General features: G+C 38.7%; 1 protein-coding gene across 1 annotated transcript; it reads right to left on the reverse strand.

The window, feature by feature from the left end:
• Positions 1-5,486: 5,486 nt before the first annotated feature.
• LOC121753684 lies at positions 5,487-6,366 on the reverse strand. Its single transcript, XM_042148919.1, has one exon. The coding sequence runs from the start codon at positions 6,290-6,292 to the stop codon at positions 5,681-5,683; it is 612 nt and encodes a 203-aa protein (XP_042004853.1). The 5' UTR covers positions 6,293-6,366; the 3' UTR covers positions 5,487-5,680.
• Positions 6,367-21,403: the final 15,037 nt, after the last annotated feature.

Here is a 21,403-nt window from a genome sequence, read left to right on the forward strand (position 1 = left end):
TCATCAATGAGTTACTTACAAAACCAATGCATCATAATTTAGCTTCCCATTTATGACGCTCTGAAGATAATATAATTATGTGTTACATCATTTCTTCGGCTGGCGTTATTTGTCTTCTGATATACATATAGTATATGCATATGAATGAATGAACAAAGCCATAGCAAACTCGTTCGATCCAGAGCTAATTCATCACTATGGGTGTCTAGCTACATTAACACATGCACATTAATTTCATGTGAATCTATGTCTTGATTACGTGCTTAGTAAAGACTTCACACAATTAAAGCTTATCTATCTATTAAAAAGGGATTATTAGATGCAATAATTTAGATTAATTTGTGAGAAATTAATTAAAACTTATGCTGTTAGTTGTGCTAGCATACGTATTTATTGCTAATGTGCTGATACGATCCCATATCTTAGGAACAATTATTTAGTAATCTTTTGATTCACCAAATCCTTCCATATATTTGTTATCTTGGTCAATAAGTTAGGGTATAGTATTTGAGTATTATAAATAGGGATAGATGGTTATTATTTGCATTCATTCAGTAAATCAATAAAATCGTTACGTGTCCAACAACGTGTTGAGAAATTCTCTTTCACTAAGATCTCGCGCTGCCCGACGGAGAGGAATTCCCGCGCACAGCCGGTTCTTTGCTACCGCCGATCCTTCGCTAGGACGCCGGAGAAACGGGATACGACGTAAGGTCGTATCATCTGGTGCTTTCATCCTGTGTAACTCATGAAACGATTTAACAACAACGGAAGGGAGCGCTGGGGTGCTTCTCGCCCGGATACCTTCCCGAACGGATCTTCCCGTCGCCAACACCCTGTTGGCTGCCGCGATCCCACCAATTACCAACGCCAACAGTTTGACGAAAGTGAATTCGAGAGTAGACCCATGGACGAGATGCGTCCCGATGATTCGGTTGGCAACAAACTGGATCGATTGATGGATAGGATGGATAAATTAGATGCTTGGAGAGAGGAGACGGACCGGCGGTTTGAGGATTTGGAACTTGCAATCCCGCGCGTGTTCAGCCAGCCGCTTGCCTGCGATGACGACGATGAATGGGAGTATGAGGATTATCGTCGCAAACGTAATTGGAATAGTAATCACCACATGGGATCGGTCCAAACCCGTCGCACCACCTGTTGGTATCCTCCCGTGGATCGACCACGGCCGAGTTGCCAGTTGTACGACCCACCACAGTCACGGAGGCCCCCTTGGGAACCACTGCCTCGCCGTGCATCGCGAGAATATTCGGACTCCTCAAATGTACCGTCGTGGCAGCCGCGCTTCACCAACGTGGAGTCCTCATCAATATATGGGCAGCCGCACTTCACCAACAGGGATTCCTCATATGTACCGCCGAGGCAATACAAGACCTCGACTATTAGGCAACCACCCACCTATTCGTCGGACGTACCACCACGAAATCCCCCAGAAATGGATCGTTTGAAGCTTTTCGACAGCGACAACATTTCTTCAGACGACGACCTGTCCAAAATTGAAATCAACCAGGAATTTGCCAAAAACAAGAAGCGAGAGGAACTGCATAGGTACGAAGCGCTCAAGAAGCAGGGCAGAGTCGACTCATCGGCCTCGGATTCAGAGGAATCGTCGTCTGGAGAGGAGGAGTTGAAGAAACCGAGTAAGAAGACTGACGCCAATTTTTTTGAGGTGTTGATTAAGGTGAAAAATCAAGACCCGATTTTGAGGGAGCAAGATGCGAAATTGTTCGAATCCGATGACGAGGATAGTGATGAAGAGGAGGATACTGCAAGTATGAAGAAGGGGAAGCCAATGTATTTGAAAGACGTCGTTTCGAAGCAATTGATTAAGGCGGGTCCAGAGCTAAGTGATGAAGAGGATGGAAGTGGGGATGGTGGAGAGAACAATAAGTTGAAGAGTTATTCGCACGAGCAGAAGGAGCTGAGGAAGCAGATTGTGAAATCTCTGGAGGAGGGGAAATCGGATGATAATAAGGAGCTGCCACATGGAGGATTTATGAAGTGCTTGCTAGCCACAAAGACATTTAACATCGGGCTAAACATGCCGGCAAATCCTGTTGTCTTCACGAATGTTCAGGAATTTGATGGGGATTACTATGTCAGGAGACATTTGCCTATTTGGCGTGTGTTCGATCCAGGAGGAGATGCTTCAACAAAGCTTTTACTTCCGACTATCGTCTTTGCTTCGTAATTTCCACCTTGAGGACAAGGCGGATTTCAACCGTGGGGGAGTTGATACGATCCCATATCTTAGGAACAATTATTTAGTAATCTTTTGATTCACCAAATCCTTCCATATATTTGTTATCTTGGTCAATAAGTTAGGGTATAGTATTTGAGTATTATAAATAGGGATAGATGGTTATTATTTGCATTCATTCAGTAAATCAATAAAATCGTTACGTGTCCAACAACGTGTTGAGAAATTCTCTTTCACTAAGATCTCGCGCTGCCCGACGGAGAGGAATTCCCGCGCACTGCCGGTTCTTTGCTACCGCCGATCCTTCGCTAGGACGCCGGAGAAACGGGATACGACGTAGGGTCGTACCATGTGCCCATCGTATTGAATTTACACCAACAAATCAAATAATTACTTGTTCGGGCAAAGTAGCACAAAACAAATAAACATGGAATTTTTTGACTTATTCTCGTCAAAATGTTTGCATCTAATTAAAAGAGAGTAAATAATTAAAACGTAGGAAATCGTTCCCTATAGAGACCGGCAACACTATATTGAATTGCGAAATCTTTGACCAGAGCATCTGGTGTGAGGGCTATGCCTTGGTTTCTCTAGAATGCCAAAGGCTTTACTTCAACAATTAATTTAGTTTTCTCCAATAATTAATACTCTTTCTGTCCCTGAAAGTTTATCTCATTTTTCCATTTCCGTCAATCCCACAAAATTTGTCTCATTTCATTTTTTACCATTTTTTGTAGTGGACCACATATTCCACTAACTCATTCCAACTCATATTTTATTATAAACTAGTACTCCCTCCTTCCCACATAATTTGACCCAGTTTTTCATTTTGGGCCGTCCCACATAATTTGACCCATTTTACTTTTACCATTTTTAGTAGTGGACCCCACATTCTACTAACTCATTCCTACTCACATTTAATTATAAAACTAATATATAAAAGTGAGACTCTCATTCCACTAACTTTTTCAACCCACTTTTCATTATATTTCTTAAAACCCGTGCCCGGTCAAAGTGTCCCAGATTATGTGGGACGGATGGAGTAGTATATAAAATTAGGATTCACATTCCACTAACTCTTTCAACTTACTTTTTTATTACATTTCTTAAAATTCATGACGGGTCAAAGTGGGACAATATTTGGAGGACGGAGAGAGTAGGAGTATATTTTAAATCTATTTGATTTGAGAGTACTCTATTAGCAAACCAAATTTAGAGCCGATAGTTGTTTGATCAATTGTTGTTTTATGCGTCTCACCAATCACGAGCCACAATCTGAACAAAATAATTGTGACTTGGAACTGGAGTGTGACGGCACGGTCGGCTTTCTCTAATTTTATTTTAATTAATTGAATAAATCTTATTGAATTTTATATTGAAAATTCTGCTGGAAATCCTAATTAATCTCTGTGTTTCTATAGATTATTAATCGATCAATATGTAACTAATAATTCATATATTCTTTTTTTTTTGAGAACGAAAATTGAGATAATGGAGTATATAACTTACTTAATAAAATCGTTGATGAGTTTGATTTTACTTTAAATTAAGGTATGATAAATTTGAGATAGAGATATATTTGACATGATTTATTACCTAATTGCGGTGTCATATTCGGTTGGAGTCTATTCTAATAAAAAAAAACACTTGCATGTGCTAAAGCTCTAAGCCCTTTTTCCGTAGGCTCCATTGATAATAACAAGACTCATCCAAATCCAAATAGCTGCTTATATGATAAAACAGATAATTCATTCTGAGGTCGTGGTTCCATCATCACATATTTTATATGTATTTCTTGCTTAGTAATAATCGATTTTGCCTATATATGCAGATTGCTGTTAGATTGTTCATTGTTTAATGGATTTTGATTCGTCAAATTAACAAATTAATGCTCCTACTTGAAATAAAATAAATTATACTCCCTGTAAACGAAGCATGTCATATATTTATAATTTTATGGATTAGAAAATGACAGTTGCGTAAATATATATTTGGATAAGGAAAAATCATTTAAATACTAAAGTGTGATACATTTATAATTTTATGTATTAGAAAATTAGTTGCGTAATTATTTGGATAAGAAAAAATCATTTAAATACTAGAGTCAATTTTTAATTTCTAATGCTAAAACGTAAAAAAATCATTTTTTTGAACAAAAAGAGTACGGCGTCATTTTATAGTTATTTGACTCTAATAAGATATTAATACTATTCACTCCGTCCCGCTTTAGGAGTCCCGGTTGATCAATTTTGGGCATCCCGCTTTAGGAGTCCCAACATCCACTACAACATTTATTTATTACACACTCAAACATTTTCTTAAAACATGTGCCCGACTCAACTGAGACTCCTAAAGCGGGACGAAGGGAGTATAATATATTCTCAGTTAGCCAAAGAAAATAAAATAATACTATATTCTGCCAAATAATATGGAAATAATACTCTTTTTTAGTATAAATGTATAAATATCGACTAAATAAAATTTGTTTAAAATTCATTAAAAAATTTCTACCGCATGTTTAAAATCCTATTGTAATTTACATTATTACCTATTATTTTTGTAAAATCGTGTAACCTTTGCTACATGATTTTTATAAATATCGTATAACAATGAAGATATATGCGACGTCCAAATGTTACAAAATATTATACTGATGTATCTTACGATTTAGGAGTATTTACCAATTATACATTTTCTGAAAAATGTACTCCATTTATAAAAAAGTAGTAATTTTTAGTAATTGGATTCTACACTCCACTAAATCGTTAATGATTCAGTACTTCTTTCCATTTTCTTAAATTTTAGTAAGTGGATTTCATACTCCACTAAATTATTTTACCAACTAGTACTTCTTTCCAATTTCATAATTTTTCCATATTACGACTAAAAAAAAATTATTGCTTTAGGTTTTGCTAGAATGGATGTTGCCTATATTTTTTAATACTCCATGAAAAGTATTGCAAACATAGGTATGAACATGTTCGAGATTGTTTTTCATAATCAAGTTATGAGTCGAACAATTCTTCATAATTAAATTGGAAAAGGTGTAATTTGTAAACTAAAACATGTTCAACGGAATTTTCCATCTCAGTCGCACTTACTATTAATATAAAAGTATTAGTAGTATTAATTAAGTCAGAGTTTAGCATCTCGTTCTAGAATATAATTGTCCATATAAAATCAAACATAAGAAAAATGAGTTGTCTAACTTAGACAATCAAAACACACGTTAGTCTAAATTCCAATTTCCACGCATGTTCCCACGTACATAAAAGTAGAAAACCACCTTTATTTCTTAGAAATATACACATCACAATTTTCAATAATTAGATTCTCAAGAGAAGCCACAGCATATTATTTTAGTTAATCGGAACACTCCGTGACCAATACACACAAATACAAAAGGTAAAACAGTCGTAATTATGTTAACAATTGGATTAAATAAAAGGAAAAAGAAAATCAAGCTTGAATAACAACCTTGGGAGTCTTGGAGCTCCGAAACACCTTCATCGGGCTCGGAAAATGCCAAAATTTACCCCTCGCCGGCGACGCAGCGACGTCGTCACGGCGGCGGAACAGCCCCGAGGCCATCGCCGACGACGCGCCGACGTTGACCGATCTAGACCTCGACACCATCCTCACGTAGTCTTCAATCCTATCATTGCTCTCGATGCTCTCCTCATCGTTAACTATAATTTCCTCGCTCTTAGGCTTGGGCGGAAGCTCGGCTCTCTTCGTCTTGCTCCTCTTCAACATGGAGAGGAACGACGGCGTCCTGGCGCTGCCGTGGGTTTCCTCGCCGTGCCTGGAGCGGAAGAAGGGGACGGCGACGGACCTCGAGCGGCGGAAGGAGGGTTCGCCGTCGACGAGGTTGGAGGACGAGGAAGAAGACGAGGTCGAGGATGAGGACTCAGCGGAGCAGGAGCAGGAGCAGGGGCGGGCGGTGTGGCAGCTGGGGCAGAGGCTGCCGAGGCGGTCGCGGAGGCAGGCGGGGCAGATGCCGCTGCGCCTCCGCTTCGAGGGGTGTTTCGGGCATTTCCAGACCTCTTCATCGCCGACGTACACCGCCATTAAAACGCTGCGTTTCGGTTAGTTATGATTTTGCTCTGTTTTTGTGAGGATAGAAGAAATGGTTTTGATCTGTTTTGTGAGACAATATGTTGTATATAAATGGGAGTGTATAAGCGTGTGAGTGGAAAGGGGTAGTGGTTGACCAAGACTGGAATTAGTAAATTCTGGCATACTGAAACTGAAGGAACGCGTTTGAGTGGTTTCAGCGCTTTGGATTTGTGTGTATTGTACAATAGTAAAGTGTGCTATTACGTCTAAACATTGATTAGTGAACTTTATAAATTGGTTGTGTTTTTTTTATTTAGCCACGTTTTAAGGTAAAAGCAAGTATTAAACGTGTTGATAAAAATAACCCTATGAGGGTGGTTAAAATATGTGAGGACGGTTGCCACGATGGAGGTGTTGACAAATTAAAACTTCACTAGATATGGAGGAGGTTACGCTACTAATAAAAAAGAGAGAGATAGAATCAAACCATAGAACGAAACCCTCCCTTCGTCTACGAATAAATAACCTAAGTTAATTCGGTGCAGATTTTTATATACTTACTCCGCTTTTTTGAAAATATGAATTTTGAAAAAGATAAAAGTTTTAATGTAAAATTAGTAAGCAATTGTAACGTAATTTGCACATAGATGAGTAGGGTTGTGTTATGGATAATCTCCTTAATGTCGGATTAACTCCTCCGTGAGGTCGCGGGAATCATTTGCCCGTCGATCGCACACGATAAGAATTAGGGTTTTGATATTGAAGAAGATGAGAAAAGCTACGTGAATAATATTTTATTTCATGAATGATGATTATGACATATTCTCACATATTTATAATGTGGAATCCTCAATAAATAAATCTAATATAATCTTAACCAACTAAGCAAAATATACTATAAAGATATTAATTACTAAATTATGGGAGATATGGAAGCTAAAGATATTAATTACTAAATTATGGGACATATGGAAGATATGTCTCGTATCAACTCCCCCACGGTTGAAATCCACCTTGTCCTCAAGGTGGAAATCGCGACGCAACAATGAGAGTTGAAAGCCAAAAATTGTTGAGAGATGTCTCCTCCTGGATCAAACGCACGCCGAACAGCTGAGCGTCTTACTTCACTCGAAAAGGACATATATGCATCGCGATAGCTTGTGGCACAATCTTTCTTCCACTTCTCAAATTTTCCCCTAACCACTTGAAATTGAGGATATTCCTCCGCTGCCTCACTAAAAATCTTGGCAGCAACCTGAAGTAATTGATTATGGGTTGACTCGTGAGCACTAGTCTCACTATCACTTTCATCGATGCTGAATTTTCCTTCAATGAGTTTAACGGAACTAGCACGTTCCATGGCCAACTTCCTCTTTGAATCAGCTTTGACTCGCCGAGCTTCTGATCTTCTAGTAATATCCATCCATTTCCGCTGATTCACATCTCGACCAAACATGTCAAAACTTACCCCTCCAACATTGTTATAGCAACTTCTACCATCCACATTTTGGGTAGGGTGATGCATTCCACTAGGTGGCAACCTACTTAAACCGCCCACAGGAGCACCTGCTCCTTGAATTCCAACACCATCATCCGGCCACTTCCCCAACCCTTTCCTAACTTGCTCTTCCTCCCACATCTTATCCTCATCGTCTTTTTCATCACTAACCACTTCCATTCCCCTCTCTGTCGGCACTGGCTCGGGAGTGGATGGTTTCGCCGCTGGCTTTGGCTTTATCATGATCGGCCTACACGACCTGTCAAGAGACTCAGCCTTCTTCCTAACTTCAGCAGACAAGAGAACGGGAGTCGTGTACTTTGGGAGTGTATCCTGGTGCAGCTGCTTCTCTCTAAGCAAAGCTTCAGCTTCAACACAATCACTCAAAACCTTTTGTTTCTCGGCCAGGTCAATGTGATCACACTTGGAATCGTTTAACCTTGCTGTATCCCTGTAACTGTTGATGCAATAAATAAGCTGGTTGATCACAGTTCCTCTCTCGGAATGCTCCTTGAAGCGCTCCTCGATGGGATCAACTTGCTTCTTGAGCTCATCCAGCTTAGCAATATAAACTCCTTTTGTTTCGTCCTCGCCATCCTCATACAACCAATCTTCCACCTCCTGGAGTCTAGAAATAAGCTGCTCTCTATCTGATTCTGTCACGAACTCGTGATATTTGTCATGAAGCTTGTTCCGCATGTCATAAACGTAAGCTTCTACAACATTCTTTTTATCTTTAGTTTCTTCCATAACACGATCCTGCAATGCCATCTCAAACTCCTTCTTATCACACCCACCAATTTTATCACCAAAAAATCCAATCCTCCTGTATCCACCAGGATCCGATCTCTCATCGTCTGAAACAACCCGATTTGGGGGATCACCGCCAACCACCACCGGCACGCGCGATATCCAATTGACTGCATCAGACCCGTCGAAGCACGGGGGTATCATCTTCTCGTAACGTGGTCTGTCTGAACGATAATGGTCGTAACGGGGCGGTTCGGAATAACCCCCACCGTCGTGGCGTGCCCAAGGGCTGTCCCACGCCGTCGATTGTCGCCCAGCGTGAATTTCATGTCTGTGGTCGGGATTATCCCATGCGGTCCTCTCCCTCGCCCAATCAGAATAGGGCGGCTGCGGACCGGGCCTCAGATCGGGCCTTGTCGGTGGCGGTGGCAGATCCTGACGCCGCTGATCAAAACGCTGCATATCAAAATAGGGTTCCCCTTCTCGCCAGCCCCATTCATTCTCCGACGCCGGCACGTGTCTCCAGGCCCGATTGTCCCATCTATGTGCGGGATTGTCCAACGCCGTCGTCTGTCTGCCGTGAGTCATCCCCGCGCTGACCCCATAGCGGTCCCACGCAGTCGGAAGTCGACCATGACTCCCTTCTCCGCCGCTGCCGTAACGCTCCCACACCAGATTATCCGGTAGGGTTGATCGATGGTGGCCACGGGAATGTTGGCCACCAAACCATAATTGGTGTTGATGAGCAACAGTTGTCGCTGCATTCCTGATCGGTCGATGCCGCGGCGGATCCGGTCTCCCTCCAGGCAAATCCGGATTAGGTGGATCAGGTTTTGGCCTTGGTCGCGGCGACGCGATCTGGTTGCACCTCTCAGCCGCGTCTAGCCTCGCTTCGACGCGGGCCAGTGATGCTAGTACTTGCTCGAAGGCCAAGGCCGTCAAATCTAATGCTCCGGTCGACGACGAAGACGCCTCCAGCCCGCGGGTGGCTCCTGCGATCGAACCGCCGATGTACTCCTTAACCTCGATTAGATTCCTCCGTGAAGTCGCGGGAACGTTTGCCCGTCGATCGCACACGACAAGAACTAGGATCAATTCCTCTGTGATCTTTGCCCGACGATCAACAACGGCAAGAACTAGGGTTTGTATTGTAGAAGAAGAGAAAGTAACGTAAATTATCTTATTTCATGAATAATGGAAAATGAATAACAAAGTCCCTATTTATAATGCTAAATACACTAACTTAGGGAATAAGAAACTAATTATATGGTAAAGATATGCTAATATAATACTAATGGGCAAAATAATAGATATATGATAAATAATAATAATTGTCTCGTATCATTGATACAGACCAAACAGGAGAACTCATCCCAAAAGACTAGTCTGTTAGGAGAGAGAGCCCATTTAGTCTATATACCCCTCATAAGTTGTTCTCACAACCGATGTGGGAATTGAGTCCGTAACATTCGACCCTCCTTTAAGGGCCAACGTCCTCGTTGGTCACGACCACGTTGGTCACGGCTGGTTCTTTGCCAGGCCACCACTCCGAGTTCTCGTTGGTCACGACCACGTTGGTCACGGCAAATTCTTTGCCCGGCCACCACTCTGTGGGTCACCACTCCGAGCGGTCCCAAACGCACTCGTCGGTCACGGCGAGTTCGTTGCCCGGCCACCATTCCGAGCCGTTTGGGCTCTCAATGAAAGCACCCGTTGTTATGGATAATCTCCTTAACGTTGGATTAACTCCTCCGTGAGGTCGCGGAAATCGTTTGCCCGTCGATCGCACACGATAAGAATTAGGGTTCCTTCGTGAAGTCGTGGGAATCTTTGCCCGACGATCAACAACTACAAGAACTAGGGTTTTATATTGAAGAAGACGAGAAAAGCTGCGTGAATAATATTCTATTTCATGAATGATGATTATGACATATTCCCACATATTTATAATGTGAAATCCTCAACAAATAAATCTAATCTAATCTAATCTTAACCAACTAAGCAAAATATACTATAAAGATTTTAATTACTAAATTATGGGAGATATGGAAGCTAAAGATATTAATTACTAAATTATGGGACATATGGAAGATATGTCTCGTATCAGGTTGTGATTAATTGAGATTTTTTAGCCTAATTGAGAATTGAGATGCGTTATCAGCCACTCATTTTAATGTCAACTATGCACATTTAATGTCAACTACTTATATAATCTATGTCAAATACATATACGATTCATGTCAACTATACACATATAATATCAACTATGGGTACAATCCATGTCAACTACATATGTCAACTACATACATATAATGTCAACTACATATATCTACATATATTATATATAAAACGTTGTTATTGACATAAATAATATAGGTCGTTGACATGAAAATATTTGTTGTTGACATTAATTATTTGTAAAATGTTGTTGTTAGCATAATAGTTGACATAAATAACATTTGTGGTTGACATCGTAGTTGACATAATGTCTCTGTAGTTGACGTCGCGCGAAAATGACAATTATGCCCCCTAGTTGACATAATGTCTCTGTAGTTGACATCGTGCAGAAATTGTGAATGAGTGGCTGAAAATACATCTTAGTTCTCAATTAGGCTCAAAAATCTCAACCTAACAGGACCCTAGATGAGTAATCTAACTTATCAAACATAATTTAAGATTAAGTCTATAAAAATTATTATTATCTTTGTCTATAAAAAAGAGTTATGTAGTACTCCCTCCGTCCCCCAAAATTCGCCACCATTTGACCCGGCACGGGTTTTAAGAAATATAATAGAAAGTGGGTTGAAAAAGTTGGTGGCATGTGGGTCCTACTTTTATATATTAGTTTTATAATAAAATGTGAGTGTGAATGAGTTAGTGGATTGTAGGGTCCACTACCAAAAATGGTAAAAGTGAAAGGTGACAAATTTTTAGGGACGGACGAAAAAGGAAATAGGTGACAAATTTTCAGGGACGGAGGGGGTATTTATTTTGTATCGTTCACTAATATTAGTCTAATATATTTATAGTAAGTTTTTATTCTCTAATGGGATGATCTTATTTTCCACTAGTAATACTTTAACCGTTTTTTGTTCTCTATATCTCTTTTATTTTTTCAATTGTTTTTTTTAAAAAAAAAATTGGTAAAAAAACAGTCTAAGCCTGAGTTGAAAAAAAACTAACGACAATATGAAATGCCTAATCTATCATGAATGAGTCAAATATTAAGACCTGAAGGGTTGATCCAGAGCATAGTGTGATAAGAAGTCCACCGCAAATTCCCCGCATGATGCACATGGCGCATCGCTGCTAAGTCAAACTTAGAGATTAATTTACAAATCCTTTCCATTCCCGATTATTTTATCAATTTTTAATATATGCAATCTTGCCCAACGACACTAATAAAAATATTTTTATAAACAGAAAATATTATTATTATTATTATTATTTTTATTATTATTATTATTATTTATTTCCAACTTTAATCTTAAATTATCAAATTATCCGGATTAACATGTTGATTTTGGATGACATCCCAAAAATATGTCCATGAAGTGAGAGGGAGAGCGTTTCTGGCTTTGAATGGATATATTATATGTATTCTAGTTAATGCGACTGGCCCGAGGTTTGGACTCGCTTTAGATGTGTGATGGGAGTGGATCCTCTGCTGTGTATTAAACACAGCAGAGGGGTGCTGTGGAGTGAAACACAGTCGTTTTAACACAAATATGAGATTCCTACTTTTACTTCTTTCTATTCTTAAATATTTTATTCATTTTCAAATGTGCTACAGTGTTTTGTTCCTTTTTTGTCTTGTTATTTGTTTTCTTTCGTCTTTTTTGTTTTCATTCTTTCACATATTACTATAACCGACCGATTTTCTTATCAATTAAGAGTGCTGCTATTTTAATTTTCTAAGAAATATATAGTAATGAAATATAACTCATTATTATTTTGTAAGCTCATTAATTATTTCATATAGTGTAATTATCTAATAGAGCTCATAAAAATATAAAAACGAATGTGCTTATTCCAAATAAAGTTGTTTTGCTCTATTCGCGCCGGATTTGCTTCCGAGCATCACTGATGGTACTTGGAAATTGCTTTGTTATATTCATCGTTTTACATATTTTGTGGCTATGTAGATGTGCTCGGAAAATGCTCAGTTATTTTAATTTTTGCTCACAAATGTGCTTGCAATGTTGTCAGAAATTTGCAAGCACACCCGTGATGCTCAGTGTTTGGTGGTTGGAAACGATTTTCTAAAATAAAAATGTAACTTTTGTGGGACAAACTGAAAAAAAAGTGACATTTATTATATAATGGATGGAATACCATATTTTTTAAGATTGTACTATGTAAAGTTCAATTGATACTTTTGATAACTTACGTGTAGACCGTGATAATTTATGTTTTTTAAAGTATAGTTCTATTAATAATTATATTAAATAATTTATAAATTTTGCAAGATCAATCACACGCAGTTTAATACGATGTGATAGAACTCTTTAAATATTTTGCAAGATTTGATAAATTTTGAACTTATGTACTGTATTAAATAAGTTATGAGCGAATACAAAAATAATGAGTTACGCTATGTTTTACAAATAGAAAAATAAAATAGTAGCACCGTTATCTATAAGAAAATCACTAACTTTGATAATTAAACTATATGAAATAATTTATGAGCTTACAAAATAATAATGAGTTATATTTCATTACTATATATTTCTTAGAAAATTAAAATAGCAGCACTCTTAATTGATAAGAAAATCAGTCGGTTATAGTAATATGTGAAAGAAAGAAAACAAAAAAGACGAACGAAAACAAATAACAAGGCAAAAAAAGGAACAAAAACACTGTAGCACATATGAAAATGAATAAAATATTTAAGAATAGAAAGAAGTAAAAGTAGGAATCTCATATTTGTTTTAAAACGACTGTGTTTCACTCCACAGCACCCTCTGCTGTGTTTAATACACAGCAGAGGATCCACTCCCATGTGTGATATTGGCTGTGGACAATTGGATTGATAATAAGAGGCTACAATTTACGTGAATCACAAAAGTTTATTATGTGGATTTAATAAGACAATTTACATACTTGTACCGGAATGTAATCAAATGCAAATATATCGGAATGTAATCAAATGCAAATACTATATATTGTACAAACTTCAAACTATGATCTGAATCGTTAGAAAATGTCAACAAATGACAAAATAACATCAACAGAAAATGTCAACACAATTTCAACGGTTGACATAGTGTTGGCATTGCATCCATATTGTGTTGACATTGTATTGACATCAAAATCTTGAAATTTTACACTGTGTTGATATTGTATTGATGTTGTGTTGACACTGTGTTGAAAAGTTTAGAGTTTGTACAATATATGAGTTTGCATTTTATCACTACTCTACTTGTATCAGTACGAGTAATAAGTAATAGAAATTTGTCTTAACAAATTTAAAGGTTTTCGGACCCTAAGCTAGTATTTGAAATTTTGAGAAAATGAACTAATTTGTGATGATTTTATTTTAATTATTAATATTGGATTTGAATTATATAGATAATTAAAACTGTATAGAAGTGTTATTTTATTTAATAGTTATGAGCCAAAGTTTATCAATCTCAAATGATATTTTGAAACATTACAGATTAAAAAGATATGTATGCAAAGTTTGTGAACAAAAAAGATTTGGCAAAGTTCGTGAAAAAAGAGTATTTTCTAAAAAAAGTCCCAACTCGTGGCACCTCCCATCCACTTATGCATTTATCCTTTAGACACCTCGCCTACCCATTTCAAATCACCGAAGCTATCTAGCACGGCACTGATAAATATAATTAAAAAAATTTCTTCATTCTAAGTTCTAACCAAACTCACTTCTTCGATTAAAGCTGAGAAATGAAAATGATGAATCTCTCTTTCCCTCTTCTTTTCCTTTTCCTTTTCCTTTTCTTTTCTTTTCTTTTCTTTTTTTTTCTTTTCTTCCATCTAGTGGTGCTAGTCGTCTAGATGTCGGCTAAACTCTTACTAAAGCGGTAGCTTGGCCCAAGATAGATCGGTCACTGGAAATATTTACTCCAACTGTTCGTGATTAGGAGTCCATATTGAATTCGACACGAAGCTTACTTTAATAGAAAGTGAGTGGAAAACAATAGTGGAACACAAGTCTCATTTTTATTATAAAATGTGAGTGGGATGAGTTGGCGGAACAAGAGAGATGTTGTTAAGAGGGGTTTTCCTCTTAAGCAATTGGTTCTCCGGGTAGAGATGAGAAACAGGAAATCCGTTGATTAATCTGGCGCCCAAGTGCTTGGGTCGGCGGTGATCTCCGGAAGAAGAGCTGAGCGCGAGATTCACTCGTCAGCAGCGATGAATAATAGAGTTTCTTGATAAGCAACAAGATGGCGAAAATAATTATTTAATTCATTGATTTCTTAAAATGATAACAAACTCTACTATTTATAATACTATAATATTAATACCCTAACTTATCAAACAAGAAATAAATATCTAAACATATATGAGAAAGATACAGTGAATTAAAAGATAACTAATTAATTGGGAGATCCTAGAATATAGGATCGTATCAACTCCCCCACGGTTGAAATCCACCTTGTTCTCAAGGTGGAAACCACGTAGCAACGACAAGAATGGAAAGCCAAAGCTCTGGTGAGCGTCTCCCCCTGGATCAAACGCACATCGAACAACTGAACGTCTCCCTTCCTCACCTCCATAAAAAATCAACAAATGAGACCCAATGTGGTCGGCAAAATTCCATGCCAAAAAGTAGAGCCTGTCCACGCCTCCAAAAATGCTCAAACATAGCGTGTCATTGCGCGGGGAAATCAACCTTGAATCGGTGTCAAGCGATGTTGATCGATGTTTCATACTTTTAACAACACTGACATTCAAATCCACATAGACACAAACAACCTCATGCAAAGCAGTGTAAGCCCCACCTCCTCGAACAACAATGAATGAGTCGACGACCTTTGTCACTTCCTTAGTAGACACGTCCTCCTCTTCATTGTCTAACAATTCATCTTCCTCCTTTTCTTTACTCATATCGGGGATGCATGTCAGGTAGGTTTCCTCACAATATGAAGTTTGTTGGTCGTCGGGGCTGTTATCTCCATGTTCCCTAGATCCGCGATTCTCACTAGGCAATCTAATGGCGACATTTGATGCAGATCCCGTGTCTGAACTGTCAACATCACGATCCCTAGCCTTCTTTGTTGTTGTTTCTAAGACGGAGTCCTCGAAATCCCTAAGCTCATCTCGATCGTGCCACAATCACCAACGCAATCGAAAACTGTGGCTTCAGCACATGAATATGCATTCTGCACATCTAAAGTCGACGAATAAGACATTTCATCTCCTTCTTGCTCCTTCATTCCAACACTAACTTGGTAATCTGGTACACACCGACTCCCAAGCGAACGAAGACCCGGAATAGCTTTCTTCTTCGTCACCGGACCTGGCATTGAGCACTCAATATACCTATTACTCCCTTTGTTCCATAGTAATAGAGTCATTTTGTCATTTTGGTACGTTCCATAGTAATAGAGTCATTTCCCTTTTTAGTAAAAGTCAACACATTTTTTCACACATACTTTACTCTCTCTTACTTTTTTTTCTCTATTCATCTCTCTACCTTTTTCATTTTCCACTTTATTCTCCATTTACTTAACTCACCTAACACAATTTTTCTTACTTTCCGTGACGAAAAGAAACGTCTCCATTACTATGGAACGGAGGGAGTATGAGAGAGAGAGAGATGACATGCTCCCCCAACATTTATCATCACTTCCAAATCTCTCAAAGGATATGTCATATGCTGGGTATCCCTGCTGCGTGCGCACTCCTGGCGGGTCCCAACAGGTAGGCGAGCGCGGAGCCTGGCCCGGGGTTTGATTGGTCACATGCGCGGGCTGACCGTACAGGTCCCTTGGTGGCTGGTCGGCGGTGTAGCGGGGTTGGTGGGAGGTGGGCCGGACTCGCAGCGCTCTCACCTCCCCCTGAGGGTGAGGTCGGTCCCAGCACGTCCCCGAGTGCCGGGGCCGGTCAAAGGTCGGGTAGCGGCGGTCGTGCTGCCGCGCCGCTGGGTCCCAGCACGTCGGGCGGTGCCACTGCATTGCGTGAGTCGGGTGGCGATCGAACCCTAATTGGGTATGTTGATCTCCGCGATCAGATAGGTAGCCACCCCTCTCGGCGTAGACGCTGAGGTGTCGTGGCCGGACGTCTTGCACACAATCGCAGTACCGGTGGGTTGGTATCTCGGTCGTGGGCGACGATCAGGTGGATCCTAGTGGTGTGAGACGTAGGGTGATTCTGGATCACGCCACGACGGCGGACGGAGTATTCCCACCTGGCTGCCATGAGTGTCCCAACAGGTTACACGGTGGGGTTGGACCGGCTGGTAGGGACGTAATGGTTGTGCGGCCTGAGGGAAGTTGTATTGACGACGACGATAGCCGGCGTAATCGTATGACATATCGACGGACTGATGCGTGGTTGTGGTAGAGATGGTGGTGATGCGGCTGAATTTTTTTTTTGATATTGATGATTATTTGGGGGATATGGATGAAGACGGAGGATTAGGTGTGGCTGTGATGGTGGAGCTGCGGCTGTTTTTTTTGTGATTTTTTTAGGCGGATATGGATGATGGTCTGACTTCAACGCGGCACGCGGAAATCCTTCCCGTCGGGCGTTGCAGAAGTACGGTTGTTCGGCGGCTAGAGCTCGGCGTACATGCGGGACTCGGCAACCAAAGCAGGTGCTGTGAGCGGAATGTTTTCCGTCGGGCAATAACGTAGCTTTGATTCGAGATGGTGGGAGAGTGAGAGCACGATGAAAGCACCAGTTGTTAAGAGAGGTTTTCCTCTTAAGCAATCGGTTCTCCGGGTAGAGCACAGAAATAGGAAATCCGTTGATGAATCCGGCGCCCAAGTGCTTGGGTCGGCGGTGATCTCCGGAAGAAGAGCTGAGCGCGAGTTTCACTCGACGGCAGCGATGAATAATAGAGTTTCTTGATACGCAACAAGATGGCGAAAATAATTATTTAATTCATTGATTTCTTAAAATGATAACAAGCTCTACTATTTATAATACTACAATACTAATACTCTAACTTATCAAACAAGAAACAAATATCTAAACATATATGGGAAAGATAGGGTGAATTAAAAGATAACTAATTAATTGGGAGATCCTAGAATATAGGATCGTATCACGTACTTACCATTTATAGTAAAAACGAACTGAGACTCCTAATCATGGACGGACTGAAATGGTAAACATGACTCCTAATCACGGATGAAGCGAGGATAAAACTCCCTCGGTTCCATGTTAATAGAAACGTTTCATTTTTTGCACTTGTTTTGAAAAAATAATAGTAATAAATAGTTAAAGTGGAAAAAGGTAAATTGAGCGCGAGAATAATGTAGAGAAGACTCTTTTTTACATTATTCTCTTTCTCACTTTACTCTTTCTCCACTTTAAGTATTTATTACTCCCTTCGTTCCATGTTAATAGAATCATTTTTCCATTTTAGGAAGTCCCAAGATAATTGAGCCATTTATATTTTTACCAAAAAGTAACTCTCTCTTTTACTTTATTCGCTCTTACTTTATTCACCCTCTATTTAACACACTATTCTTAAACTCTGTGCCAAAAAGAAATGTCTCTATTAACAAGAAACAGAGGGAATATTATTTTTCAAAATGAGTGCAGAATATGAAACGTCTCTATTAAGGTGGAACAAATGGAGTATATGATTTGTAGTTTTGGGTCTTATTTGGGTGTAGAATGAGTTTGTTTTTTTATTGTCATGGGTCAAAATTTGATAAACGGTCCAATTGGAGCTCATTTCATCCAATAAACTCAATCCATACCCTCTTTATATCACTATTGGCCTGGGCCGTGTTGGGTTGGGTCGGCCTGGCCTTATTAACAACACTAATCAGAAAAGGCCAATCATGTTAACATAATACTCCATTTTTTAATTCAATATGATTACATGAGTATTCCTTGAAAACTGGTAGTCTACATCGAGTGACTTAGCTAACACATATAGTATTTGACTAGGACTTAACTTATCATAAGAATACAATTTTAAAGTATTAAATATTCTCAGCATAATCTTTTTTAAGTTGCAAGAAACATTTGCTGCACTTATCTATAAGTATTTTTTGGTAAAATACTCAAAGACAACCTGATCACGCTAACTACATTTCAGCAATTCAGCTTACTGAATAATTAAAATCAGTTGTATCATGAGTAATGGCGTTTAGGTTGCAGTCAATTACTTTCTCTATCATCAATTAGACAAAATAACAAATTTTTTTTTAATATCACCAATGGTGGTTGATCCATGCTGACGGGATCGTTCGACCACTCATTTAAATCCTTTAATATTCAGATTTAATCTTTCCAAAAAGAAAATAAAGGAATTAAAAAAAACGGGAAATTGCTAAGAAGTTATATAGGTTATGTTAGATTATTCGTGACTAAAATTTCAAATTCAACTCTCCAAACATATTTTAAGTTAATTAATTAGAACCATCGAGGATTTACTTAATATATACATATTCAGGGCCGTCCCGACAAAATCAGAGGCCCTGTGCAAAAATCTAAAATGAGGCCTACCACTATAGAAAAAAAGACAATGCATTTTAAAGCTATATGATAATTAAAGAAAAAAAGACAATGCATTTTAAAGAAATATACTATACAAAAAAAGACAAATTGATGTGTTTGCGCTGCTCCCAATCGCAATGGCCGACGATGGCAGGCGCTGCAGAAGCGATCAACGATGGCTCTGGTGAGCTGGTCCCTGTTGCGGCGTTTGTCGATGAGGAACACCGAACACGAACAGGCGGCTCCCAGGTCTACGATCGGGAAAAGAAACCGATCAGAATTAGAGTCACGGTGCTAGAAAAAGGTCTGGGCGTTGCTATACAAGAGAAATAGCTTTGTTGGGCTGAAAAAATAGGAATACATGTATATGGGCTGAAATATTTCAGAGGCCCCTGAAAATTGGGGGCCCTGTGCGGTCGCACAGGCAGCACGGGCCAAGGGACTGGCATGTACATATTTAGTAGTAGTGCTTCCCTTATAGAATAAAAAAATAGTACAACTATTCCAAAGTAAATCGCAAATGATAAAGATAAAGCATTTACGATTAAGTTTGGAATGTTTAGTTCAACTGCATTGATTTTTTTTTTCATATTTAATGAAAATTGAGATTATTTATATAGTTATTAGGATAACGAGAATTCCAAGCTTTCCTTTTTTTCTCCTATTCTCTTGTGATCTAAATTATCCCCTCCGAATATTTATATTTTATAAATCAAATCGCGAATGATTGGCCTCAGCATTATAAATTGGTAAAGATCTTTTGAGGGGGCAAAAACTATGTATTATTAATTGCAAATAATGAACATCTAACTATCATTAATTAGGCGGTTCGCGATAAGACTTTATCACATGTTTGACATAAACATTGTCTGAAACGGAATTGGGGATTTTAATAAGATCATGTATGAGTCCTTTTATTAGAATAATTTATATAAAATCAGTTAGCCGATCTAACAAACTGCTTTTTTATAAGATTGTACTAATCATTAGGGTATGGCAAGGCTTCAATTCTAACTGAAATGTTAAAAAGAAAAGATTCTTGTGAGTTGTGACGGCTTGGCTAAACGACATCAGGGTATGGCAAGAATAAAATAGCATAAAGAGAAATAGGGTAGATTGAGAGAAGATGCCCTAGAAGTATTTGAATATCATTAATTTTATATGTTTCTAAATATTTTTGATGTCCTAATTAAAATTAAAGAATGCAAATAGAAGAGTTCCAGAAAAGCAATAATATTAAGATGTAATCGACAAACTTATTTAGAACTCAACGGCGATTTTCCGTGTCCAAATGTTTACCATTTTTCAAAACTTTCTAACGCAGGTAATTGCGTCTTCAATTTTGTGTCCTTGTGCAATGTATTTGTTGTGGCATATGTAGGTGTAGTGTGTTTCCACGTGTGGATTTGCTGGTTGCGCTCGCCGTTTGGCCGTTAGTTTTTTTTCTATATGTGAAGAAATTGTTGTTTTGCTCGTATTAGTATAAGCTTTGTCTTTTTGTTTTTGATGTGGGCGCCGCATTTTGGCGTTTTTCTTTTGTTTTTTTGTTTCAAAATTTCAGATAGCTAGCTCGTTGTATATTGTTTGCTTTATTTATGAATCATTCCGCTCACTACTTTTCTGGTGGCTTGTAGCATTTTGCTTTTAAAAATGTATTACGGTATTATACTATCGATTGTGCACGTGATGAGCCATCTAAAAAAATAGATACGAGTATCGGGCGCGTCCACCTAACAAATTTTGGGTATGAAGCATGATTAAAAAAATTAAAGTAAAAACTACATATATAGACAAGTCACAATTAATATGATACTAAGGGTGTCCACTATAAGGTGGACACGCCCAATAGCCCCGCCCCAGTTTTTTGTCCATAGCCCCAATTTTTTGTCCATAGCCCCAAAATTCTATTTCCGCCACTATAGTGGACAACTCCAATAGCCCCAAAGTTTTATAATCAACTTTCATTTTATAATATATCAAGTAATTATTAACAAATTTATCGGGCTCTAATTAGTGGATTAAGAAAGGCCGACTATACGAATTAAAAATAAAAATAAAAATAAAAATACAAATACAAATTGTAGTGAGAGAAATTTGTATAGATGTTGTGTTTGAATGGTGTGAAAATAATGAATGGAGTGGGGTGTATTTATAGGTGAATTGAAATGTAAAAAAAAAAAAAAAAAAAAATCGCGCGCAATAGCCGCGGCTTCATCCTCGTGCCACTA

The sequence above is a fragment of the Salvia splendens genome, chromosome 11, assembly GCF_004379255.2.
Source record: "Salvia splendens isolate huo1 chromosome 11, SspV2, whole genome shotgun sequence".
Classification (NCBI taxonomy): Eukaryota; Viridiplantae; Streptophyta; class Magnoliopsida; order Lamiales; family Lamiaceae; genus Salvia; species Salvia splendens.

Bases quoted from the DNA above. Each gene is read 5' to 3' on its own strand.
- LOC121753684 (XM_042148919.1), bottom strand. From the start codon at position 6,292: ATGGCGGTGTACGTCGGCGATGAAGAGGTCTGGAAATGCCCGAAACAC.